The sequence below is a fragment of the Lepidochelys kempii genome, chromosome 9 (assembly GCF_965140265.1).
Source record: "Lepidochelys kempii isolate rLepKem1 chromosome 9, rLepKem1.hap2, whole genome shotgun sequence".
Classification (NCBI taxonomy): Eukaryota; Metazoa; Chordata; order Testudines; family Cheloniidae; genus Lepidochelys; species Lepidochelys kempii.
In genome coordinates, this window is record NC_133264.1 from 78,857,038 (window position 1) to 78,884,813 (window position 27,776).

At 42.0% G+C, this 27,776-nt stretch overlaps 1 protein-coding gene across 5 annotated transcripts in view; it reads left to right on the top strand.

Annotated features, from left to right (window-relative positions):
* The first annotated feature begins 1,483 nt into the window (after positions 1-1,483).
* OPHN1 (oligophrenin 1) overlaps positions 1,484-27,776 on the top strand; it is a 123,221-nt gene continuing 96,928 nt past the window's right edge. The window contains exons 1-3 of one of the 5 annotated variants that reach the window (XM_073360994.1): positions 1,484-1,583; positions 2,417-2,514; positions 2,616-2,773. In XM_073360994.1, coding sequence (XP_073217095.1) covers positions 2,620-2,773 — 154 coding nt within the window. In that variant the 5' untranslated portion in view covers positions 1,484-1,583; positions 2,417-2,514; positions 2,616-2,619. The other 4 variants (XM_073360992.1, XM_073360993.1, XM_073360995.1 and 1 more) reach the window with 4 other exon arrangements.

Below are 27,776 nucleotides of genomic sequence, written 5' to 3' on the forward strand. Positions count from 1 at the left end.
TGCATGTGGGGGCCTATGACTGGAATAGGAAGGTGGCAGGTCAGGACTGGATTTGCATCAGCAGAATGTAAAAGAAGTCCATGTGTGTTGTCCTTGGCTAAAATCCATGCTATCAGTCCCTCAATGTCAGCAGCAATAAATTCAGTCACAGTTTTTAAATGAGATGTTATTAACCAGTTTCCTTCCTATTTTAGTAATAGCACAACAGTTAGAAGAGGAACCTTATTGTTTAATATGTAAACAAACATTCTTCCATATTACTGTAAAGAGTGTTTGTTTGAAGTTCCAGGCTACATTGACAAAAAGAAGATGAAAACATCAACATTTTGACCTTAAGATAAGTCTCTAGGGCCAATGTGCTCGTAGATCATCTTCTCTTGTTAATATAACCTGCAAAATATTAAAGAACTGTGCAGATCAACATGAAAGAATAAGTGAGATTTTATTAAGCAGCTTTAATAGTATTTAAGTACATTCAGACTCTAATATGATTTTATTATTCTGATCTGTTCAGAGCATGTTGGTGGAAAAGAAGGAAGATTTAGTTTTACCAATTAATAAGTTTCCTTGACTTTTTAAGGGGATAAACGTGTTCTGCATTAACAGAAAACAAAAAAGAGGAATGAAGAAGAGGACACATAATCACATATTTGTATAAATTGGAAACATATTGTATCCCTCTTGGTCCTCATGAACAAGTGTGCACAGTAGACATAGTATGGAGATTTTATCAGTATAAAATAAAAGTTCTCATGTTTTATCTTGTTCTAAACAAGACATTTGAATGAAACAATGAGGATTAAATTGTTAATTTTTCTAAACAGAAAATCACGTATAAAATGACTTTCAGATTATATGAGCAAAACCAACACTCCTATCTACAGTTGCTAATAAAAGTGTACAGATTACAGGAATTTAGGATAAAGGTTTTAGCCCTGCTAGTTTGCTGATTTAAAGGGACATGCTTTTTTAAACTTAAATGCTCAAGCCAATAATAAAAGAAAAAGTTGTGACTGAAAATAGAGTTTGTGGCTCCAATCCTGCAAAGATTTATCTCACATGCTTAATTTTATGCATTGTGCCTAACTTCATTGAGATCACTCACAGAACATAAAGTTTATGCTTAGCACATGCATAAATTTATGCATAGCATATGCATAAATCTCCACAAAATGGTCTTTTTGTGAGGGTCCCAGGTGTGGTTTAGCAGTCACACAGCCCCACTTTAGGATACATTACTAGGGGCCAAGGTAAATCAGAGTAGACAACACTGATCACTCAATCTGAGTTTTTGCTCAGTCCATGCTACTTCGTCCCTTCAGTGCCGGATTCTCTGGAAGAACAGCCCCTTGGAGTTACTGGGTGGCGCTTGGAACCTCTTCACTCACTCACATACACAATACAGATCCTGCGGACAGAAAAACTACACCTCCCAGGCAGCCGTGCATGCGCCACCCGGAGGAGGGAGTGGTGCTCCTGCGGGATTTATTGTGGTTCAGTTTCCGCAGGGACGTGTTTGCAGCAGCTGCCTTGCCTCTATTGTGTCTCCTCCCTCCTGCCTCCCTGGATGCTGCCTGCAGAGTGTGAGGCTACGTTCACAACAACGTGTTAACCCTTGAGGGCTCAGCCACGTGCAGGCAGCTAGAGTGAGGAAGGGTCCGCAAGAGATGCTAGCTCATCAAGCAGAAGAGATTTCCTCCAGCAGCACCAAGGCATTCCCTGGGGAATACCCCATCGGAGAGCAGTACGGTTGCTTGTGGCGCTCATGAGCAGCTCCCCGGACAATCCTCTCTGAATAGACTGCAGGGAGATGTGGGGAAAGGGGAGCTGCTGCTAACGTGTGAGCAAGAAACAGAAGGGGCTCAAGGAGCTGAAATAGGGCAGTGTCCCCGTGGAAGTCTGTTTTAAATGTAATGCTCAGGGTTCTGTGTTGCTCTTCGGGCGGATCGGGGCGGAAACTACTGCTGCCACAGACCCAGAGGTCCCTTTTCCTTGGGGGAACAGCCAGCTCTCCCTGCTGTTTCTTTAAGAGCGCAGGAGGAAAGGGGAGGTGCCAGCCTCTGGAGGCTGTGAGTGCTTGAGGAATACAAGGAAGGAAATCCTCGCACAAAGCGGAGCTGGAGCGGAGCTGGCCGGACGCCACCCAGCCGCCCCAGCCCCTGTGTTCATTCAGAGCAGCCAGATGTGTTTGTGGATGGGGAGAAGTCTGAGTCGAGCTAACGTTTGCAGATCAGAGAAGGGGAGTGAGAGAGCAGGGACCCCCTAGTGCTGCTGTTTGGGTGGATTTTCAGTAAGGAATGGAAAGGACACCGTAGGCTTGCTGAGGAGTAAGAAGAGGACAATAGTGAATGGGATCCAGTACCAAGTCATACCTAGAATGCTTCAAAGGTCGTACACGTTTGTTTTATGTTTTCAGTAGAGAGCAACCAAGCAGCCTGCCCCTTCCTTCTGTGATATACAAGTCAAAGCTGGTATCCTCAGGAGACAACGACAAGGATCTCTGCCGTTTTAGGAGTGAGTTGAGCACGAAGAGATTATTTGCGTTCAGTAATTTTGATATTTTTTTTAAATTGGTGAATTCTTTTTTTCATTTTGATTTTAATTTTTTCTCCAAGGAACATGGGGCATCCTGCGTTAGAATTCAGCGACTGCTACCTGGACAGTCCGGATTTTCGAGACAGGCTGAAATGTTATGAGCAGGAGCTGGAGAGAACCAACAAATTCATAAAGGATGTGATTAAAGATGGGAATGCACTTATCAGTGCTATAAAAAGTAAGTAACATGGCTTTGTTTAAACATTCATTTATACCTGTGCAGTACATACATCATCCATAGCTTTCCAACAGTGCTAATAATATCTGTGCATTATTACCATATTATACACTCATCATGTGCTACTATGTAAGGATACTTAAATATATCTGTGCATAACCAAACTCTTGTCTTTTTAATAATAGACGCAACAAATAGACAATAACCATAATTTCCTGTTGTGCATTTGGACAATTTTCTGACTGCAGTATGTAAGGAAGCTCCAAATATTGCCTCTCTTACAATAAAAGATATTATTTCACCCACCTTGTCTCTGCAATATGCGAGATATTTTACATATCTCTCAGTAGAAAATTCTCTATTTAAAATGACACTTTCTGTAGTTAGTGAGCAGAGCTCTTTTCTCTTCATGGAGTTTTTTCTGAATGTTATTGTTTTTATTGATGGCCCTTTGAACAGATGTTGTAGGGTGAGTGCACTGGGGGATGTTATGTGTATATTGTCAATATAAGTGCATAGTATACCCCAGTGACAAGTTAGTGTGCTTCACTGAAACAGACAATAATTTTTGTTGGTGAGTCACAGTTTTATCAGCTTACTTATTTATGGTATAATGCAGGTAAGTGTGATACAATGTAAGTACAGACACAACATGATGAAGTGTGTTTGTTTGTTTTCCTAACAGGAGGTACCAACATTTTCCAGTATAATTATTACCCCATGTAATGAAGAACAGTTCAAATACAGTAAGGTTAAATGCAACCTTCCATTCTGATTTCTGTAGTGTAGGACCTGAGACTAGAACAAAGATCAATGCACATATTGTACTTCACCTCCATTGATGGTTATAGAGGCCAGAATCCCTTCAGAGGAGATTAGCACTCTGAATCAAAGGGAGAAGACCATGAACAATAGTTAAAATAATACCAATGAAGGCAGCATTTCCCCCACGTTGAAATGTTCCTCGATGGAATAAGTCTAGAGCAGAGGGAGTCTATTTAAATCATCTTCAATGACTTCAGTGGGAGGTAGGTGCTTAAATGCCTTTGTGAATCCCACCCTCAGCCTCTCAGTACCTCTGTTTAACACAGGAATAATAGTACTTCTCTACCTGACCTGGGGTATTGTGAGGATATATACATCAAAGTTTATTAAGTGTTCAGATGCTACGGTGTGGGGGCCAGATAAGTACCTAAGATAAAAGGGTTTCAGTCCTTGGCTATAAAACGATTGGGGGTGGGGTTATCCATTGTGGTGATTGTACTACAGGAAGTTCTTGTATCTATCACTTTTCCTTTTCTCTCTTTGGTTTTGCCTGCTAAAGCTGAGGTCAACCAACTCAGTAGCTACTAGGCCATTGGTTTTCTTATTTGGAAAATGAAAAGCTTCAGTTAGTTCATACAGTGTCAATAAATGGATATTTATTTAAGCAGCTCGATAAGGCTGCTTATTTAAGCCTGCTGTAAGGATGAGAAGGAGAGAGGTGGAGGGGCTAGATATTGTTCTGCGATTCAGCCCCTTTGTGCCGCTCTGTTGGCTCAAAGGGACTGGGAAACCATCAAATCCCCTCAGCTGGGAATTCCCTGATGTGAGGGAGTCTTCATCTTCAGGACAATCCCAAGCTGGCATACAGTCGGCCTAGCTGGCATCTGTGACACTCTCTGCGACTCCCTGTCAGGAATGGGAAGGGTAATATCCACAGTGCTAGTGCCCTCTGCTTATTCTCTGCTTGTGTATTGACCTCTTAAGGCCATAACTAGCTAGAATAGTTTTGAGCAGATCTTGAGGCTGGTCTGCTTGGGGCCAGCATAGAATTAGGACCAAAATCTTGGAGTCACAACTGTCCCTGATGTGCCCCCCTTGATTCTAGTTGCATGCAGTGGATATTGGAATGATTTACTACCACGTTACTTCATTGCATGAATGGACTTTTGCAGGTATAAAACTGGAGTATGGTCAGTGAATCGAACCCACTGGGTGCAGTTGTGAATCTGGCTCTGTATGTTCTGCAGTTTGCCTAATTTATTTAATTGGGAGAGGAAAGAAATGCAAGATTTCAACTGGAAAGCCCAATGCAAGATGTAATTCATTCAAGGGACAAAGAGATGGAAAACTTTGGTTTGCTGCAATTATTTGTTCATAAACTGGACTCCGACTAATGTAATTTTTGGAAACCAAGAGTTACCCAGCATTAGCTTAATGATGCAGTTCTGTAGATATTGTGGCCTGAGTCTCCAGGGGCTCCATTCTCCTCTGCCTTGCATTTTGTGTCATCGTTTAACCTATGCAAAGTGATTGTAAAATGTTGCCTCTGGTGAGGTAGCATTTTACATCACTTTGTGCAGGTATAAATAATGGCAGAAGGTGAAAGGCAGTGGAGAATCAGAGCCTGCATCCTTACAATTTTGCCAAAGTTGGAATTGATTCTCCCAAGTCTTTGGCATGTCGAACTCCCATTGAAATAAATGGGAGTTTGGTATCCAGGAAGGGCTTGGAGGATGGACTCATTGGATACTAGGGTGACCAGATAGCAACTGTGAAAAATCGTGACGGGGGTGGTGGGTAATAGGAGCCTATGTAAGAAAAAGCCCTAAATATCGGGACTGTCCCTATAAAATCGGGAAATCTGATCACCCTATTGGATCCAGACAGGACAATACGTACTACTAACCTTACCTAAGAATAGATAAAAATGTAAGAGCAGTGCTCTTCCATCCCTCTGTTTCTAATGCACCCATTGCAGTGATATTTAGATGCTTGCCTGCCTACTTGGGCTCTATGCTGAAAAGAGAATTTGGCTCTAAAAGTGAGTGGGAATTGTGTGTTTAGCAGATAGATGTTGAAGCCTATTTACTACAGTAATGAGGATATTAGAAATGTATAGGTAGACATCCTGGTGCTGTGTTGATCAACCTTGTGTCTAAGACTTTGATTTGGTAAAATGCTCCGGGTCATTAATTTCTTTAATTAAGTACAGTACTCAATCAGTTTTTAAGTTTGATTTATTTATGTATTGGCTTCATATTGTGGTGCTGTAAATAATTAGTGTAAAAACTGAAATGTAAGATTTAAAGCAAATTAATTAAATTCATTGTCTGCCAACAGGCTTCTGAAATGCCAAACACCTGCTGTCTCAAAATAACAGGCTGTGCAGAGACTTCAGTCTAGAAGGCTGGATGCAGCATTGTGTGTCTATATATAAACTACACACAACCTTTTAAATTGTGCAAACTCTAAGCTACCAAGGAAAATTTACAGTTCTCTTACTATTGGGAAATAGGATCTGCTAAGATTTATGACAAGGATGTAGAATAGTTCCCAGATTAAGACTCAAAACTTGAAATTACTTTTAATATGCATAACTTCCAGCTTGTGTGCGTGCAGAGCAATATCAAGCTGCTCTCAAGATCTACCATAAAATAATACTGAAGCTTGATTCTCCTCTCACTTATGTTCATGTAACTCTAAAGATGTCAGTGGAGCATTTCTTAAGTTACACTAGTGTGAAAGGGGGGTGGGGTCTCACTTCTCCAGAATTTTGGTAAGTATTACAGGAATCAACACTCATGTGCATAAACAGAGGACATGCATGGATTCCGTAGTGGGGAATATCTTCTGAATTCTTTGCAAGATCTTCCAGATGTATGCAGGGTTTTTTTTGTCTTTTGTTTTGTTTATCTACTTGTCTCAGGGATTTTTTTTAAATGCCAGATGTTATTGCATGATCTAAAGTAAGAAAATATTAAATAACTTATTACGTTGTCTAGCAATTAAAGATTGTCAAAGAATGAGAATTAGCTAATAAAATCTGCAGAAAATTCTAGCTGAATCTCTAGAGGTTTTTCAAACAAACAAACAAACCTCTAATATTTGGTGGTACATTAAATAAAAGCCAAAGGGAAAAAAAAGAAAAGGTTTTTAGAGGCACAAAGGGCAGTTAGGTGCCTTATACCTATTGAAAGTTATTTGAATGAATTCCATTTGTACTATGGCTGTCAAGCAATTAAGAAAATTAATTGTGCAATTAAAAAAATTCATGATTAATCACACTGTTAAACAATAATAGAATACCGTTTATTTAAATATTTTTGGATGTTTTCTACATTTTCAAATATATTGATTTCAATTACAACAGAAGACAAAGTGTAAAGTGCTCACTTTATATTTTGATTACAAATATTTGCCTTGTAAAAAACAAAAGAAATAATATTTTTCAATTCACTTAATACAAGTACTGTAGTGAAATCTTTTTATCATGAAAGTTCAACTTACAAATGTAGAATTATGTAGAAAAATAACTGCATTCAAAAATAAAACAATATAAAGCTTTAGAACCAGAAATCCACTCAGTCCTACTTCTTGTTCAGCCAATCGCTCAGAAAAACAAGTTTGTTTACATTTACAGAAGATAATGCTGCCCATTTCTTGTTTACGGTGTCACCTAAAACTGAGAACAGGCATTCACATGGCACTGTTGTAGCTGGCATCGCAAGATATTTACGTGCCAGATGTGCTAAAGATTCGTATGTCCCTTCATGCTTCAACCACCATTCCAGAAGACATGCGTCCATGCTGATGACAGGTTCTGCTCTATAATGTTCCAAAGCAGTGCAGACCGACATGTTCATTTTCATCATCTGAGTTAGATGCCACCAGCAGAAGACTGATTTTCTTTTTTTGGTAATTCGGGTTCTGTAGTTTCCGCATCGGAGTGTTGCTCTTTTAAGACTTCTGAAAGCATACCCACATCTCATCCCTCTCAGATTTTGGAAGGCACTTCAGATTCTTAAACCTTGGGTCGAGTGCAGTAGCGATCTTTAGAAATCTCACATTGGTACCTTCTTTGTGTTTTGTCAAATCTGTGGTGAAAGTATTCTTAAAACAAACGATATGTGCTGGGTCATCATCTGAGATTGCTATAACATGAAATATATGATAGAATGTGAGTAAAACAAAGCAGGAGACATACAATTCTCCCCCGAGGAGTTCAGTCACAAATGTAATTAACACATTATTTTTTTAACTAGCATCATCAGCGTGAAAGCATGTCCTCTGGAATGGTGGCCAAACCATGAAAGGGCATACAAATATTTAGCATATCTGGCATGTAAATACCTTGTGATGCCGGCTACAAAAGTGCCATGTGGATGCCTGTTCTCACTTTCGGGTGACATTATAAATAAGAAGCGGGCAGCATTAGCTCCTATAAATGTAAACAAACTTGTTTGTCTTCGCGATTGGCTGAACAAGAAGTAGTACTGAGTGGACTTGTAGGCTCTAAAGTTTTACATAGTTTTGTTTTTGAGTGCAGTTATTTAACAACAAAAAAATCAACATTTGTAAGTTGCACTTTCACAATAGAGATTTTACTACAGTACTTGTATGAGGTGAACTGAAAAATACTATTTCTTTTATCATTTTTACAGTTCAAATATTTGTAATCAAAATAATATCAAGTAAGCACTGTACACTTTGTATTCTGTGTTGTAATTGAAATGAATCTATTTGAAAATGTAGAAAAACACTCAAAAATATGTAATAAATTTCAATTGGTATTCTGTTGTTTAGCAGTGCAATTAAAGCTGCGATTAATCGCAATTAATTTTTTGAGTTAATTGCGTGAATTAACTGTGATTAATCAACAGCCCTAATTTGTACCTTTGAAAATCTGCCCTGATATGGTTAGGTGCCTTTTGTAAGTGGTTTGGAGACACTTTTATGAGGAATACAAATGAAGAGACTAAAATATTTAAGAATATGGACCAATACATAATGATGTACTACTATCCATTGCTAAGCTGCATGTCTGAGGTAATTTAGTGGATAAATTTTAGTGCACCCTTTAAAAAATTGTTGAAATGCATCACATTGTAGGTTTCCTGTATTAAATGCTGTAATGTAGTTTCAGGAGGTGGATATTTTTCTGAGGTAGAGTGGGTTGCTGGCTTACTTGTGGGGGGAAAAAATGCACTTTTTTTCATCCCATCTTTAAGCCTATTTCCCAAGTCAGCTGAGAGACAAGCACTAAACTCTGAGGGGCCTGAAAGGAACTCTTTTTTTTGTCATCAGATTGGCAGTGCTTCACCGTCAATAATGTTCATTTGTTTTACTTGCTCTAATGAATGTATTCTCAAAGCAGCCTTGTTAATTATTTTCCATGTGTTCGCGTGAGTCTTTCCCTCCAACCCATGATAGAGTAGTCTCAATTTCCAGACCACATTATACCCTTTCCTGTTAGAATCTCTAAAGTATGTGCAGATTTCAACGCAGTCTATTTCCTTAAATTAATTCTTTGTGTGTGCGTGCGCATGCACCCTGGATTTTCCCTGAGAAAAAAGTAGAGGGTCAGGAGGGAGGAAATCTAAGTAAGATTCCACGCATAGTGTCTCTCAGATGGTTTGCAAGGAGTGGGGAGGAGAGACCTGGTCCACCCTCCCCACCCCAAAATGACTGGACTTGGGGGATCTGCCAGAGGTTAGAATTATCCCCTTGGATGTTCTGTATATTGACACTAGCTCAGTAGCATCACCCTGGCCCACTCCCATCAGCTCAGCTTGGACTGAGCTGAGCTGAGAGTACTTCTTCTGACTGCTGTTCCTGAACTGCCTACCGAAAGGGTGAGGGTGTGGGGGAATCCACAGAGTGGAGGGCTTTGGCAGAAAAGTTCAGACAACTTCAGATTGTATTAATTTTTATACTGATTGTTCATTGGATCATGGGCCAGAAAGGTGCTGTGATGGTGATAGGACGGTGGAGGGGAAGAGAAGAAAGACATGCCTATCCGTTTGGGCTTGCTTTGTCCTGCAGGTTGCAAAACCCCATCCCCTCGGAGCCACAGTGAAGGAGCATCTGGATCAGAACACCAGGTTAGGGAATGTGCCATGGAGGTGACACTTTGACAGAGGGAACTCCTCACTCCGAGATTTTCTTCCATGTATGGATCCATGGGGGTCAGATCTGGTCTGGAATATTTATTCAGAGATAGGTAGGTCATAAAAAGCTATGTAGGGTGGGCTCTCTAAGTCAGACCTGAAAGTAACAAAGCAGGGATATGAATGTAGGTTTGAGCATCCTTAATTTTTATAATGAGAAGCAGAGCTCCCTGTCCCTTCTCTCTATGCATCTGTTTCTCCAGTCTACCCCTCAAGAGAGACTCTGCAAACTTAAAAGAGTCTGGAATGACAAACGCTTTTCCAGGCTATCAAAGCTCCTCCCTTTTTTCACACCCCTTTCAGGGGGATGCAGAAGAGAATTTAAAATCCAGCACTGTTGAGTTTTGGCCAGCACTACAGACCTCTGCATAGGCAAGACATTGGCCATCTCTTGCTAAATTTGAATGTGAGAATGCTGATCCAATGGAGTATTTCCCCAGTTAAAGAAAAGGGGGTAGAGTGAGAAGAGACTCCCATGTAAATTGCACATTTGCTTTGATGACTTTGTAGCTAATGTTACTAGTTATGAATTGAATGATAATAAAAAAGGCTGGTACTGATAGTGTGGCTGTGAGCTCTCTGCGGAGCTGGATTGCTTGGGGATTAGAAAGAGAGTTATTTCTCACTTATTTCAAATACCTCAACTTGGAAAAAATAAAACATTTATGTTATATAGCAATTTGTACCAAGAAATAAATGTGGTCCCTTTTCTGTGCTACAGAAGGAAAAGCTGACAGGGACTTCGTCTGTGGTCTTGAGACAATCACTCTATGACTCAGCTTCTTCATCTGTAAAACACAGATAATGCTTCACTCCTTTTTTTTTTTTTTTTTTTTAAAGCACTATGAGATCTTTGGATGCAAAGTAATACATGGGACTGCTTTTATGGGATGCAGAATGCGTTCAACTCCCGTTAACTGTTACAAAGACGTGATTGTCAAATCATGTCAGTTTAAAACAGGAAAGAATGCTAAAAATAGTGTTGGATACCACACTTGCCCCTGAGACCTGCTAAAAGTTTTTGTAGTTTTACAACCACATTTTTCTCTCTTTGTCTATTATTTTTCTCTCTTCTGCTGCTGTGTGAAAAACCCACACAAACTGATATACAGGATTCACTGTGAAACTGACTAGACCCAAAGTGCTGTCATATGCTAACTCTAAACTAACTGAAAACAGAGAAAAAATGGTTTTTCTCTAATCTGGTTCAGTTATAATAATCTCGGGTGTAAAGTGCAACTGAAGTAGAGAACACGTTTCTGTCTCGATAATGTTTGTTGTTGTTGGCTATATCCCTTTTAAATTAGAGCTGAGAACAATCCGCACCACTGGAAGCATCAGATTTTTATTTTTAGCCTGGTATGTGTTTTAGTGATGTCAATATAACATTCATGGTACAACATACACGCAATACTGTTGATCAGAGAGAGAAGAAGTAACTTAGGTTATTTCCTTTCCTCTTCCAAACCCCTGTCCTCTCTTTCCAAGACCATGGCCTAGATGTTCTACCAGTGGTGCTACAGAGCCATATGGCTAGCATTATCATTTCCTGTGCAATTGTCCTTTCTCCCTTTAAAGCAGAAATGCTCCAGAGCTTGACTTTTTCTCTTTTATTATATGTGCCTGCCCTCCTTCTCTTCTGTGCAGGTACAGAGAGAGCTACAAAATCATTGGGAAACTAGCTGAAATTCCTGCTCTTCATATTATCATGGGCATCATTCTTGCTTGCACCTCACAAGATGGAGACTCTCTTTCTATGGCAGCATGGGGCTTTGCACACACAAACTAAGCTGTGGCAGCCAGTTCTATTCACAGGAATCCTGTACTAAAACAAACAATGAAGAGATTTTTCATAAATGACAAAAAAGCTCAGAAATCTGGAGAACTCCTCTTAGCAAGAGGTTTTAGATTAAGGCTTTCAGGAAATCAGTGGACCATTTCTGTGCTTCAGAGTCTCATTGTGGAGTAAATCATTCAATGGAAAAGCCGGGACAGATGATTAAAATAATATGCATCCACTGATTGAACTCTACTGTGGTAATTAACAGAGAGCTGATCACAGTCATGGCTAAATGCTCAGAGCAGGCAGGTGAAAAAAACAATTAGTGTAATGTAGTGTTGCTCCTTAATACAAATTCTCCCAACACTAGAACTTCCTTCTGTTACAGAACTGCTCTAGCAGGGGAGTATTTGTAGTTGTTTTCCAGAGAGGGTGAACTTCCTATTCTTCATCTTCAGGATGTGACAGGGACTCTGCCAAAGTCCACATCTTGAAATGGCTTCTTCGCAAGTCCACCTCCAGCCCTTCCATTTAAGCAGTGATGCAGGTCTTGTTATTCCGTTTACTTCCTTTTTGCAATTCCATCTCTGTGCATCTTACAACACTGTCCCGGGCATGTGAAATGCCCTGCCAAGTCACCAAGCCACACTTACACTAACCCTCATATTGTCTTCCTCATTCTCCTTCTCTCCCCACCCACTGCTACATATATACACTCTTCCCGCCCCATTCTTCTTTCTTACTTTCTGAACTTTTAAAACTCCATTTAAATATCTTGCTGAATTGAAAGAATGAACACACTGGGCTAATTTAAAAAAAAAAAAAAAAAACTCCCAGCCTCATGTTATGCTTGCAATCAATTGCAGGAACAGTGAAGCCAACACAAATTAACATGGGACACAAATTTCTGAATTTAAAGACATCTAACTGCCTAACTGTGCCTGTAGATCCAGCATATCATTCATGCCTTTAGGACAGGTAAAAATTTAGAGGTCGGATCAAGTTTTCTGGGAAAACTTGGCTCCTAGGGTAGTCATCATTTTTTGTTATGATTAGCAAAAAAAAAAAAAAAAAAGATATTATTCGAATCCATCCGTACACTAAAACTAAAAGTTAATTTTTTTGCTTAAGGTTCAACACAGCTGTTGTCCTGTGCTCTTCTTCTCCTACATCCTGTGCGCCTGCATCTAGGTGTCTCTGGCCTCTCCCTTTGTCACTTCCAATACCTTTTGGTTGGAAAAGCCTGCTGGTTAATGTGTGCTAAGTTTCCTCCTGCAGAAAAGTCTCCAAACTCGCCTATCCATGAAACATTCAAACTATAATAACTATATGGACCTTGTTCTGTGTTGCTCCCACCTGTGACTTTACTGTAAGCTCTTCAGGACAGAGTTGTGATGGTCTCTTGTCTCAGCTCATCTGCTGTACAGCAGCACCACACTCACTTATCTATCTTTGCTGTTACCACAAGATAGCACCAGTCCCTGTGATAGCTCAATGCTAGAACATTTTATCAATTCCTTTCTGAATTCTTCAGCTTGCTCTGACACCCCAGCATCAGGTTTTTCTCAGTGCAGGCTGGGTGGTCTTACTACCCCTTCCTTACACCAGTGGTGGATCTGGCGCATTTGTTGAAAGTCATTGTAGTCCCATTGACTTTGATGGGGCTTCACCAGCAGAGAATCTGGACCAGTGTACATACATCACTAAGATTCATATGCTTCTGGGGTGACCTGGGTACAGCACTATGTGAAGGGCCCTACCAAATTCACGGCCATGAAAAGCGCATCATGGACCATGAAATCTGGTCTTTTGTGCGCTTTTACCCTATACCATACAGCTTTCAGGAGGAAGACCAGCATTTCTCAAATTGGGGGTCGTGACCCAAAAGGAAGTTGCAGCGGGGTGGCACGGTTATTCTAGGGGCATTGCGGTATTGCCACCCTTACTTCTGCGCCGCCTTCAGAGCTGGGCGGCTGGAGAGGGGTGGCTGTTGGTGGCTGGGTGCCCAGCTGTGAAGGCAGGGCCACACCAGCAGCAGCACAGAAGGGTGGCGATACCATACCGTACTTACGTCTACAGTGCTGCTGCTGGAGGCGGCTCTGCCTTCAGAGCTGCGCTTCCAGCCAGCAGCCGCCGCTCTCCAGCTGCCCAGCTCTGCAGGCAGCACCGCCTCCTAGCAACAGTGCAGAAGTAAGATTAGCAGTACCGCACCCCTCCTACAATAACCTTGTGACCCCCCCCCACAACTCCTTTTTGGGTCTGGATCCCTACATTTACAACACTGTGAAATTTCAGAGTTAGATAGCTGAAATCATGAAATTTATGACTGTGAAATTGACCAAAATGGAGTGAGAATTTGGTAGGGCCCTAACTATGTGCAATGGTAGGAGACATCAGGATGACTCATGAAATTGAGTGATCTGTACATCAAACATGTCTTAACACTTAGGGTCTGATGATACAATAGCCTTTTTGGCAGCATTAGATAAATGTAAGAGCCTTGCCAGGTTTGAAGTAGGTAATATATTTTGATGCAGCACGTCAGGAAGTCAGATGTGCAGTAGTATATTAATGGCCACTTTTAGGTGTCCAAGTCCAACATCTGGATGCTACTGGGATCTTCAAAATCCTGGCTCAGATGCCGCCTAGCCCTGGAGGTGCCTAAAATCCTTAGGTGCCTGAGTTCCTGCAAGTAAGCATATGCACAGCCACCTCTGTCTAGGTGCCTGGGCACCTATCTCACACCTAAACCTCAACAGGATCTTCCGACTAGGTGTTCCCCTGCCTATCCGAACTGTGGGGCCAGTTTTGGTAGGTGTTTTCAGAACATGCCTAAACCCACACAAAACGGCCGGGGTTGGGGGAGCCGGAGGAGGCCTCCCTTATAACCTTTAGCCCAGGGACTAGGGCACTCACTTGGAGACCTGGGTTTAATTCCCTGCCTCTGCCTGATATGGAGCAGGGATTTGAACGTGAGTTTCCCACCTCTCAGGTGAGTACCACTGGACATTCTCTTTTTTTCTCTCTCACCCAAGGTATATTTAATTCTTTGCACACAGTCAAATAACTTCAACAGGAGAGCTTGAGATTCCCACAACAGAATATCCCGTAATCCAGAATACCTCTGCCCTGACACACACATACATGTTTCTTGCAAAATACAGTGTAGGCAGTCAGCTCCAGGGCCAGGTTCATGGCTGAGAATCCCAAGCCACATTGGGGCCACATTCTTTAGGTGCCTAATTCCCTGAGAGGGGCAGGGTTTAGACCACAGCCCTCTCCTTGGCATTTCCTATTGGCTAGCCTAGGTGGTTCCTTGCTCGGCATGCTGGCTTTTGTGGATCCCATTCTTAAGCACCTAACTCTCGCCCTGCATTTTACAGAGAGCCTACCAACCTAATTTGGGGCTGCAGATACCACTGGGTGGCAAGGCGCCTAAAAGTTAGGCATAGCAACACCTAGATCCCTTTGTGGATCTGGCGCTATAAGAACAGCTGTATTTTTAGCACTGACTTTGTACTGTTTTGCCCTCCATGTGGTTAATTGTATTGGTTTTGGAATCTGTCCCATTATTTTGTTGAATGATGTTTAGTATAGAGAGTAATGTAACATTCTGGCCATAGACCTTATGTTCTCTTCTAATCTCTGCTCTTCTCTCACAATCTAATATAAAATGGGGTTTGATTGCTAAGTTGTGTGTGTGTGTGTGCGTGAGAGAGAGTTTGCATGTGTGCTAAACCTTACTCTTGAAATGAAATTTTGTATGTAATTTTGTACATCACTTTTTTATTTCTCAATTTGCCTACACATAATAACCTGTTCAGTTTCCAATTCTCTCTGCAGCACAAGGGTAAAATCCCTACTGGGGTGGGGGCATGACTAGTGATGAGAAAAATGCAATGAGCCAAACAGCTCATTTTGGGGAGAGCAGGTTTAGCATCTGTGATGGGTGCCCTTGGAGGTATTAATCTCTCACAGGTCAGGAGGTCCTGTACTGAAAGAGACCTGCTGATCCTGTGCTTGAGTTGGCAGGTAGCAATGTATCATGCATCCCTGATTCCTTTTGTCAGCAGTTCCTCTTAGCAGAATATTCAGGCCTCTTCTCTGCCTACAATGCACATGTTTACAGGGCAGATCCTGCGTATCCACCCTGAACTGGGTGTAGAGCTCACAATAAAGAATGAACTGGTGTAGTGCTGGTGCATGGAAGTGTGGGGGAGTGGATGTTGAGGATCCCATTCAATGGTCTGCAGGGCCTGTGTATCACAGATCTGCTCTCCATGAGCTATCCTAATTTACTGACCCAGAAGATGATGGTTTTGGGACTGGAGGATCTGGTACTATAGGGCTGCAGTGGCCTGCAGGGCTGAAGGCATAGCAGCCCTGGGCTGTTACTTCATTGAAGCAGCAGTAGCAGTCATGGAGCGGCCTGAGGGGAAAATTCTGTTCTCTCTAACTACTGCAGAAGCCCCGTGTGCCAAGCCATTTTACAGAGGCTTGGCATGTAGGAATGCAGACTTGGCCTATAACATTAAGTTGTGTCTCTCTAAGGGATTTGTGGCTGTTACTGAGTGCATAAACCACATAGTATTTTTGCAGTAATGCATCCAGCATTTAAACAGAACAGAACATTATTATGAAGATGGGAAGGGGTGTCTTCTATCACATACACCCTCTCCCTGCCACTGCAGTAAAGACTGAAAAATCTTCCCACAGATATAAGCTCTGCACACATAAAAGACTTGGCATCGAGTCACTTGCATTAAGTTATCCCATCCTACAAAGAGAGCTACAGTTCAGAGCCAGCATATGATACATTAATGAAGAAGTTTATGGAAAGCCTCCCTGCAGATACACAGAAAAGACATTTCTGTCTCCTGAAAAGCCACACATTTAATTTCCCTGTACGCTTAAAAGGAATCCTGAAAAAAGTATACACAGCTCCTCTGATACTCCCAGTCCAAACAAATGTGAAAGGACTAACTTTGCATCCAGTGTCTGTAATACAGCTGCTATTATATCGATCTGGCTTTTTAAAAAAAACATTCCTTTTCTTTCTGTTTCCTTCTCTGCCCCTGTACACTCCAGAATCTCTGCACTTTATCAGTCATGTGTCTCAGCTGGTGTCAGTGAATGACTTGGAGTCACATCCTGCTTTCATTTAAGACAATAACAAAACTCTTATTGGCTTTAATGGGCGCGGGATCAGGTTCCTGACTAATAATACAGCTGTTAAAACAAATGATTAGTAACTGGTCTGCATGGCCTTGTTTTCCTTGGTAATCCTGCCTTTTCTGTCCAGAGTGTGTCTGAAGACTCTGAATTTCTCATTATATCAGTGGGTGACAGTCCCACTGTAAAATTTGCATGTATCAGATTAAAATAAACTATTGTTTATTATTTTTTCAAAATATTATTATTACTGTAGCATTAGGAGCCATAATTAGGTTACAAATCCAGAAGAAAGACAGTTTGAACAATCCTGCCCATAAGAGGTATTGTAAGCGGTCAGTCCAGCATCTTTGTACATGGTGAATCTAACACCTCCATCCCTTCATTAAGCTTTTCACTTACGGAACTCCTGGACAGGTTTATAAGGGGAAGCAAAATATGACTCCTCCTTCACTTTATTTTATCCTTTTTCTCCCTACTTCTTTTCCCTTCCCTCTCTTCTATTTATTTTCTTAAGCATTACTAAAAAACCTCCCAACTCCTTAACTACCAACATAATTTGCTTTGGGTATTAGACTGGCCCTGAGCTGGGGACAAATAAAAGATTGTCTTGCCTTTAGGGGAGGGCAAACAGTTCAGCAAGGTGTGAACTTTGGCAAGATCACCACCTTGCATCTGTCACCTACTTCCTGTTCTCCCACTGACCCCACCCTAACCAAATTAGGTTTTAATGCTGGTAAGGAGCACATATCAATTTACATCTCTTCACTGATGTACATACACCACTCTGGAACCCTCCCCCAGAGTTTATGGGGGACACTTTCAAAGGCACGAATGGCAGCCATTTCCCCTTAATTCTTTTGCTACAATTTAGTAAGGCATTGTTGCTCAGACCACCTCTACAGCTGCAGAACCACAATCCTAACATTCAGGATGCAATGCACCATATGCTGATTCAGTTAGGAACCCGTCCTTTGCAAGAAAGAGAAAGAAGCCCTCAGTGATAGACTGCTTGTTAAAGTCTTGCAGAGGCCTGTGGGGCTCTGATACTGCTCTACAGGGATAAAGCTTGTGGTTTGTGGCACCCTCCACTGCCCCGGGATGCTAACTCATGGCCTTGTGACAATGGACTAATCCTATAAAAATACTGCAGTATTGGTGCCAAACCCTAAAACGTATAGTAGTGATTCTGCATTGTGTGGGGCCATTGCTGTACTATATTTGTATAAGGTATTCCCACATTTCTTTTGTTTCAGAAAGGTGCTGTGGTTTCCCGTATGGTTTCTTGTGCTTTTCCAGGAGCAGTCTGGAATTCAGATTCAACATCCCAAAGCTCTGAAGTAGTATTTGAGTTTCAGAAAATAAATACTGTGTGTGAATGTGTGGATTTCAGATAAGGCACCAATTAGGTCTATTCTCCTTGTTGGGCGTTTGAGTTCTAGTGGATCGTATGCAGGACACGTAAGAAGAAGCCACCAACCAGCTTTGAGCCAGTAAGTGCCTCAGGCAGTGGGTGGGCAAGTTTGTTTTCAAAAGCTGTTGGCCACAATAACTCTTTGATGCAGATACAGAGACTCCAAGGCCCCAGGTTGTTCCAGATCTGAAACAGATGTGCCTCAAAAAAAGTGTGGTGTTCAGATCTAGACAAGAGAGACTGGAAACAGTCATAAAATGCAGACACAATATTTTATATTCCAGTTTTAAGGCTGTACTTCTCTCTAATACGTGCTTATTAGACTGAGCTTCTCACCAGATAAGATTCACTCCTTCAGCACCTAGTCACTGTAGTGCTTGACCTACCTTGTGGCTAGAGTTAAAGGCTCATTATTGTTCAGGCAAGTATTAGGTCAGCTTCGAAGGCAAGTATCTGAGGTCATGGATTCCTGCATAAATTACATCCTACTAGAGTCTCCTGACTTCGGAAATGCTGAAGTATTTGTGCCCCCTCTCTCTCTGTTGCTCACATTCACGGAAGTCTCAGGAATTGTCCACTATTTAGTGGTGACCCCTAACCAGATAGAATTGTGGGAATTGTAGCCTCCTTCTAGGGAGCTGTTGGTTTCACTGAATACACTGTGCTGTAGCTTACATCCTTGCTGTCTCCACAACCTGAACAAACACCCCTTGGCACCCCTTAATATGAAGAAAGCTCTGAAAACTCGTTTTCCCATCTCATCACAAAGACCCAGGTCGGGTGTTTTAAATTATGTTTGTTCGTTTCATGATACTCCTTTGTCATGGACATCAGAGATGCCTGCAGTAGAATTCAATATAATAGTAATACTTTGCACTTATGTAGTGCCTTCCATCCAAGGAACTGAACACACTTTACAAACGTTGCCATGAGGTAGGATAGTAATATTATACCCATTTTATAGAAGAGGAAACTGAGGCAAAGAGTGGCGAAGAGATAGCAAACTCATATCCTATGAAAGTCAATATGAATTGTGGGAACTCCGCATCCTTCAGGACAGGGGCCCTACATCGTTTGCCCAAAGTCACGCAGGAAGTTCTTGACAGACTCAGGAATAGAATGGATACCATCTGACTCTCTGTCCTGTACCTTCACACACTCCTTCCTTTCGCATCTTCTGTCACCTTTACCGGCATCCCATCCATAAAAAGTTATCTGTATCTCTGTGGGCTTTGTAGTTATTGTGTTGCTGGCTGATGGGTAAACTAGGGAGTTAAATCCATCAGAGCTAGCTTAGGACTGCAGGAACCAAAAGTGCTATGGGCCATAAAGAGCTCCTGTAGTCTATACTCAGACACAGACTGGGTGGTCAAACTGTCAGAGAGGCAGAAGCTTTAGGGTACAGCCTGTTTCACTCATCCTGAATATGAAGAGGTGCTTGGGTCAAGTGGGACCCACTTAAACTGGCAAAGAAAGGCTAAGTTAGGTAAGACTCTGTCTGTAGGTTTGTTGTTTTAACCCTTTTTTCTCTGTTTGTTCTGTTCCTTTGGGCAAATAAAACTATTCGGAAGAAGCTATCCTGAGTCACTACAATTTCATACTGGTCACAATTCCTGGAGAGAATGGAGGGAAGTCTGTAACAGGGTCTAAATCCATTTGGGCCTGCCAAGGTAATGGGGTTGGTAAATGGGGTGCTGTAGCCTAGTCAGTCAAGTCTAAAAGTGGGCTTTTAGATTCTAAAAGTGGGCTTCCAGGATTTTGTTCTGAGAGGCATGCCAGTGTAGACCTGTCACTTGGAAAGGGTGCCCTCAGAGAGAGAGGGAGAAGGCAAAGATACAGCTCATCCCTGAACCATAATACCATCTGTTTCAGAATCCAGTGGAAAACATTATTGACATTTTTCATTTACCAAAAATCTGCAGACTGTAGTTTTGACAAACTAAAAATTTCTGTATCCATTTAGACAACATTTTGATCATTACAGGAAAACAAATTATAACATTTCTAGAAAAAAATTGAAAAGATCAGTTTCAAAACCTTTGAATTTCTTTATTAAATTAATTTTCCATTTTTCAACCAGTTCCAGTTCAAATTATTTTTGCTCTCTGTGCATTGATAAGATGTTCCAAACTTATCGAGTAGCAAGAGCTTTCTGAAAATTCAGAGCTTAATTTTGGTGAGGGTGGGTGTTTCTGACTTGAGTATCTTGTACAACCCTCATTTCTTTATCAGATTGGACCCTTGTTAGATAAACTATAATTCTCCACAGAGTGCTGATTTTGCTTTCTTGATATGTCCAAGATCTTCATTGTAATTGAGAAGTGTCTTTTGAGTCACCAGATTCTCCTGGAGGTAATTGTGAGTTAAGGATCAGATGTTTTCATGTAAAAATAGAAGTCAGACCATTAATCAAACTAGGCTTTGTCGGCAGTGTTACTTTTTCAAAGCAGGTTTCTGTTCCAGCAGGCAAGATTGATTATCAATTATTGAGGCTCATTTTTTTAAAAAAAGTGGATAATTTTATTGCTTAATTAATTTTGCAGCTGTGAAAACTATTAATGATGAAAGTATTGGCTGTTGCCAATGTGGGCACTAGTACTGAATCAATAAGCATAGCCAGTATTTTGATCCAGAGTATTAGGTATAGCGTAGATGCCTGGAAATCTTGAAAAATGGAGACCACTGTTGATGCTTTCAAGAAATTCTCAAGTGCCATTGAAATTCTCAAATGCCATTGAAATACCCCCTGAAAGGAAAATTGCTTTTCTTTATAGCCGGGTAATAAACTATAGCCAAGGGTTATTAATATACATATGGGTAGAGCTGTTTTAATTTGGCTATTAGAAATAAACTGACGCTCTCATTCCTCTCAAATCCTGTTCTACAAAGACTTGGAATCTGGATTTAAATCTTTTGGCAGCTGTCTGCCTCCACTGTGCTGCCTTTGTGTTTTGTTAAACTCCTAATTGTGGTGGTTTATATGCACGCTCTTCCTCCCCTTCCCTACCTAAAATAATTGGGGGGGCTTAAAAAGTGTTGAATAGCCATGATCCTATACAGAACAGAAATGAGACCTCCAGAGTAAGCAACTTTCCCTCCTGTGATCTCGGTTTTAACCTTTGTTTTCTAACTCCCTCATCCACACTTCCTAATGCAACTATCGCTGTGGAATCAGCACTTTAAACGAACTGCTGTTGGGGAACATCTGGCCACAGCCTCTAATTCCTCTTTCTTGTAATGTCTCCACTGCAAGATCTGTAGCCAAACTTAGACCTGGTCTATGCTAAAAACTTAAAGGGAAGTCAACCCAGCTACATCACTCGGCTCTGAAAAATCCATGCCCCTGAGTGACGTAGTTAAGCCCCAGTGTAGACAAGGCGAGGTTAATGGAAGAATTCTTCTGTCGACCTAGCTACTGCGTCTTGGGGAGGTGGGTTAACTACAGCAGCAGGAGAACTCCTCCTGTCACAGCTGTGCCGCTGTAGCAGTTTAAGCATAGGTGTAGTTTTAGATGCTGTAACATTGGGCTGTGTTCATTATGGTGCTTAGCAACCGTTTTCTGATGTCAGTGGTGTGTAGTGGCTTCTGTTGCCTTCTGTCATGGGTTGCTGTCTAGATGGAGAAAAAGGTAGTCTCTGTTGTTAGCCTCAGTTTTCATTCTCAATCCTCCTGGGTAAAGAGAGGTTGACTTATTTACTGGATTAAATATATAATATCAGACGTGGATTTGGGAGCTCCTTGGTTCTCATTATGGTTCCATCACTGACTCACTTGTTTAGACTTGGACTAATCAATTAGGAAATTAATTTTCAAACATGTCCCATTATTTCTGGGAAATGACATGGTTTGCTGATTGGCCTGTTGCTTCACGATGCTCGTTTAGCAGCACCATAAGTGCAAAAATGAGAGGGTGTCATGGAGTTAATACATGGTTCCTGGGAAGGGGCACAGATGGATGCTCCCTTACGATTAATTCCGTTGAGACACAACCAGGGGCCGGCAGAGGTTCTGACTGTGCTGAGGCCAGCAGTTGCCTGAGTTCTAAAACTTGGCTCCTACTCTGCAGATTTTTTTTTTTTTTGCAGGAAAGATACAAGACTTGGCTGTGTTCCTTTCCAATGCTGAGCTGCTTTGGATCGCTCATAAATTGCTTGTAAGTTTTCCCCTAGTATCATGTGTGACTAATCTGGCTTCCTGCCTGGGCTTCTCTGTGGTGCTATCGAAAGGAAATTCTGAAATCACTGCATGTCAGGCAGCCACGCAGAGGAATCAGTGTTGCTCTCTCTGTGTATGCTTGGGAGGCAAAGGAGCAGCTGCTCTGCAAAACACCCTTGGACATCCCATGTGTTATCTTTGCCTTAGGTGATTTATTTGACTCATTAAATGCTAAAAAGAGATGTGCCTTTCATTATCTGCACACCCATTGGAGCCCTCTGCAGGGATTGCTGATGCTCTGCTCTGGATAGGAGTCTGTTTTCCATTTGTTTTCCGCTGTATTATTAATGTTGTTTATGTAACAGGGAGTTCCAGTCCTTGGAATGCACCCTCCCTGTAACCACTTACTTCAAATTAATCATATCAAAAGCTTTCTTCCCTCCCCTAAAGACGGAAAATCTGCGGCTGGTCTGAGGTGGGATGTAAGACTTCGTGACTCTGTCATTCGGGGCCTGAAAGTTTCTTCTCATCCCCTCTCCTCATTTCATGGCAGACCTTTTTTGCGCCCACCAGGATAAGCTGATCAGCTCCTCACACACTTATCGCCCTTACATCCTCCTACTTGGGTTGGCAATAGTAATAGTCCATGGATTAGCTGACAAGGAACACTGAACAGCACATGCCAGTGCGTGGGTACATAATATAGCTTTGTGAGAATCTTTGATTCAGATAATTTCCATGGTGGCATCAGTTCTCCAAGCAGGAGATGCTCCACTCCCAAAGCACACACAAATTCTGCTTTTGGGATGAATGAAGACTGCTTCCCACTAGAGAACAGGAATGTCCTCAGCATGATAGTCCAAGGCAAGCCAGACTCATCCACCTGCCAATGCACCCTAATCGCCTCTGTCGGGTTGCTTGTTTTAATTAGAACACAGGTCACCAAAGCTAGTATTTTCCTTCAGTGGAAATTGCTGACCTGGCATACCGATTATATTTTGCAGTGTTGTTATAAGCTGCCACAAGAATGGACTGAATGGAATTCTTTGATTGTAAGGCTGAACGAAACAAGGGAATCCAACTGCTGCTGTAGGTATGCAGCCATTCTAGGAACCCCCGCTAAATATGCCTGGAATTCAGAGACAGCCTTAGAGCAAGGGTGCTGGCCCCTATCTTCATCTCACACGCACACGCTCGCAGATTAATAATACTGTGAAGTATTCCTTTCACTTGAGTATCTTGAAATACTCTACAAACATTATTTAGGCTTTGCAGCACACCTGTGAACTGAGCAATATTTTTTTTATCATTTGAAAGAGGGTTAAAGTCTGGTAGAGGGACATTTATCTGAGCCTTGCACAAGGTTGTTCAGTGAGTCAGTGGCTGAGTCAGGAATCAAATCCTGAGTCTGGCCCTTTGCTCTAACCAATGGACTGTGCTCCCTCAGAATAGCAAAATGTCCTATATATATATATATATATATATATAATGGCTACATATCATGAGGCGCGTTGCACCATTTGATGCACTACGTGGTCACTAGACTTGTGCCGAATAGCATGCCAAGAAGTGTATCACCTTTTTGGTTGCCTTTAAGTGCTGAATTCACATGGAGCGAGGCAAATTCCAAGTGAGAAGACCTCAGTACTGGGACTTCTTAGAATGAGAATCAGGAACGGGGTGGAGGAGAAATGGGGAGAGCCTTAAAAAGGTCATGTTCTCTTTATTCATTCTCAACAGAACAATGTTGTGGTCTGCTAGTCCCCTGATTCAAGTACTGATACCTCTGGTGTGGTAAATCTTTAACTCACACTAGCACTTAGCAGCACATTTGTAACTGTCTGATAGTAATGCACATTAGAAGGGAGTGGATGTAGGAGCCAGCCAACAGATGTGGCCTGAAAGTGGAAATATCATTGCTTGTTGGCTACATTAATAATGCAGAAATGTGCAACATGAGAGCTCTGCCCTTGGCAGTAGGGGCCATTGCATAAATACAGTAGGGGAATTATAATTTCAATGATAAAGAAGCAGGGACAGTATCTTTTATTTTTTCTGTAAAGCACCATGCACATCAATATAAATGGACAGTCCTAATAAGGTGTGTGTACACACACACACACAAAATATAATATAGTGATACAGAAATGTAACTAATCATTGCATTACTCTAAGGGAGATCAGACCTGTGAGGGATTTGATGAACTAAATGAAATCGGGCTGAGAGGTAGGGACACAAATTCTGTTATTTTCTCATTTCAGGCCAAGTAATCTGATTAAATAGGGAAATTTGACGCTTGCTTTTTATCTAGTTCAACCAAGTATAAGATGCAAACAGAAGCAAAACTAAAAGTTGCCTGTGATTCTGGGCTAAAATACCAGTATAGCCAAAGGGTTAACTCTCCTCTTGCACCTCTTTTGTATAATGTTTGGGTCTCGGGGAAGATAGAATCTGTCTGGAAAGTCTCAGAGTCTCTGATCAAGAGTGAAAAAACTCTGCTACTATTGTAAGTTATGATACTTTCTCTTTTAAGGGAGTGGAGTCTTCTGGAGTCCAACCCCCCAGTTTTCATTTCCTCCTCCACCAAAGGAACCAGCCCATCTCTCCACTCAGTTCCGGGTGAATATGGCTCCCTTGAGAACCTGTTGGGGCCCCTGATGGATTACGTAGTCACTCGAGTCAGATGCAGTATAAGGTGCAGTCTCCTCCCACCTCTTGTTCCCTACAGCCTTGCTCCTGTGGCAGAGAAAGTTGAGGAGAAAGAGGGGAGAGGTTAGTCCTCAGGAGTTTGTGCACACCTCGTTTTGGTTCACACCACCCTAATTTAACTTGTGGTAATAAATAAACACATCTCCCAAGTTGCCAAGCTTTGCCTGATTTCCACCCAAAACTACAGCACAGGCCAGCATCAAGTTTTGGTTTTGAAATGAAACTTGAAAGTAGAGTCTTGTCATGGGAGTCCTTCCACACATGGGCCCAGATTCAAATGCTCGTGGGCCACATGCTGCTTTCTTAAATAAAATTTGTTTCAAGTAAAGATAGGCCTAAAATTCATGGAGAAAACCAAGCCCCTTCCTCATTGGCTAATAGATAAATATGTCATGACAATACAACTGGAATAAATATTATTTCCATAATAACCACTTCCTAACATGTTTGTTTCAGCAGGTATTTTTTTGGTTTTGTTGGTTTTCAACAGTGCGTGTAGTTTCAGTTCAGAATTACTTCCTGTTTATCGTGAAAAGCACAAAGCTGTGCGTTGGTGCCAACAATTCTGTTATCTTTGCAGGAAATGGACACGTATCTTGGTGTGTCTTTGGCACTTCCATGTTTTTATGTAGAATTTGGCCTAAACAAGAATGAGGCTATGTTGAAATGTGAGGCCCTTGGCCTGATCTTGGAGCAGTTAGAGGATGGGGATGAGGAAGGGGGAAAGCTGCCTTCCAAAGAATGGGAGCTTGGAAGAGAGAGATTAGGGTGGAGTGAGGCATGGTCAAGCAAGGAGCAACTGTGGCTGCCTCTAACCACTCCTAGGTGCTTTTTCAGAGTGGATGCATTCACCTAGTCTTGAGAGAAGGGTCTTAGGCATGGGAGGCGCTTACAGGCCTTGTCTTCTCCTCTTCCAGTAGCAGGAAGGGAGGCCAATGGAGGCGCTGACAGTTCTGCAGCAGAAGTGGAAGCTCAGGGTCAGTAACTGCCCTAAGGGGAGAGAGTAAGGATCAGGTGTTCCTTCCCAGATCCCTGCCATCTGTCTCTTCTATTCTTGGGTCATTGACTAGGGAGGGAGAGGATGTTTCTCCACCACTCCCCTACTGCTCCAGCTTCCCAGGAAGCAGGGTGACACAGGTTCTCCTGTTCAATCCCCACTAGCCCTGCTTCTCTTGGGGTGGGTCTGTTCTCCAGAATCCCCCACCCTTAGTTATAGGAGGTAAGGGCACTAGTGCACTCTTTTCCTTTCCCATGGCCTCTTGAAACTGCTGCTCTTTGTGGCAGCTACAGCTTTTTCAGGCAGCTGCTGCTGGCCCCACACTCTGCGCGGAGTACAAGTCTAGCTGGGTGGGCCTTTGGCCTGAAAACAGGAAGAAAAAGGAAATGTTTATCTGGGTGTGTGTGGGGAAATCCAGTAACATCATTTGTTTTCAGATGGTCTGACCTGGCCATACCTTCCCTGTGCATGAACTCTGTCCGTGCTGAGAACTGTACCCTAACGCTTGATTTACATTCTCTTCCTCCTCCCACTCCCCTTGGGTTATTTTATATGGAATGTATTTAAATTCGTGAATGCATATTGTGTTCAAGGAAGTGAGGGACTGAGAGTGCTGGCAAGAGTCCGGCAGAGCATGGTGGCAGGTGCTGGTTGGAGGCCGCAATAATATGGGCAGATTTTGTCCAACACCAAGAATAGTGCAGACAGATGCTGTCCAAGATCCCCATGTGGTTCCTTTAAGAGTTCTCAATCCTGAACTGTAGCACACTTTGCCATTCCAGTGCTGAGTCCTCCCAATGTTCTGGTAATGCCCCTGATCTTTGCAATGGACAGGGGGGACTTAATAAGGCCATATCAGATTCCCTAGTGACTACTGAGGTGCATTTTGTCCAGTGTACCAGCATATTAATCAGCACTGAAGCAGTTAAAACAGACCACTAGAAGAACTCCATCCATATTAAGATTTATAGCCTCCAAAATATCATTTTAAAACAAAAAGGCAATTTTGAGGTACTAGAAAGCAACTAAACAATGAAATATAAGGATTTCAAGTGAGTTTGTGGGTTTGTTTTTGTTTTGCTCTCCGCTGAATTAAAAAGAACCAAATGGATTTCCATTTGCAAAAGTTACAAAACGGAGATATGACACTGGCAAACCAGGTGCCAGCTCATGCCAGGGTCCCCATGCTTCACTTGAACACTGACAGATTCATAGCTGGAATCAGTCTGGCGTACCTGTGTAGTAAAATATTGTTAAAATAGGTATTAAGAGTTTTTAAAATGAGCTTAGTGTTTAGATTTTTTCCTGAATGCTTGTAAGTAGCTGCATGCATTCATCTCACTTACAACATCTGTATCCCATATTGTAAGGCAGGGATCGGCAACTTTTGGCACGCAGCCCGTCAGGGAAATCTGCTGGCAGGCCGGGATGGTTTGTTTACCTGCAGCATCCACAGGTTTGGCCGATCGCAGCTCCCACTGGCTGCGGTTCACTGTTCGAGGCCAAAGGGGACTGTGGGAAGCCGCAGCGAGCACATCCCTCAGCCTGCAGTGCTTCCTGCAGCCCTGAGTATTGCTGTGGTCATTAGTATAAGGGACTATTTATCACAAAGGTAAGCTTACCTGCATGGCAAAACGGATCAGAGTATCCCGTGGGACTCTCTGTGACTCCATATTGAGGCTATTATAGTATCTGCGGAGTTTATACTTGATAACTGGTTGGTGACATCTAAGTATAGAACTCACAACCATTTTGGGATTTGGGCATTGTTTCCTAACAGTCTGCCCTGAGGTTGGGAACCATGCTCTTGAGCCACTGTAGGACAGCTTGTGGCAAAGCTACA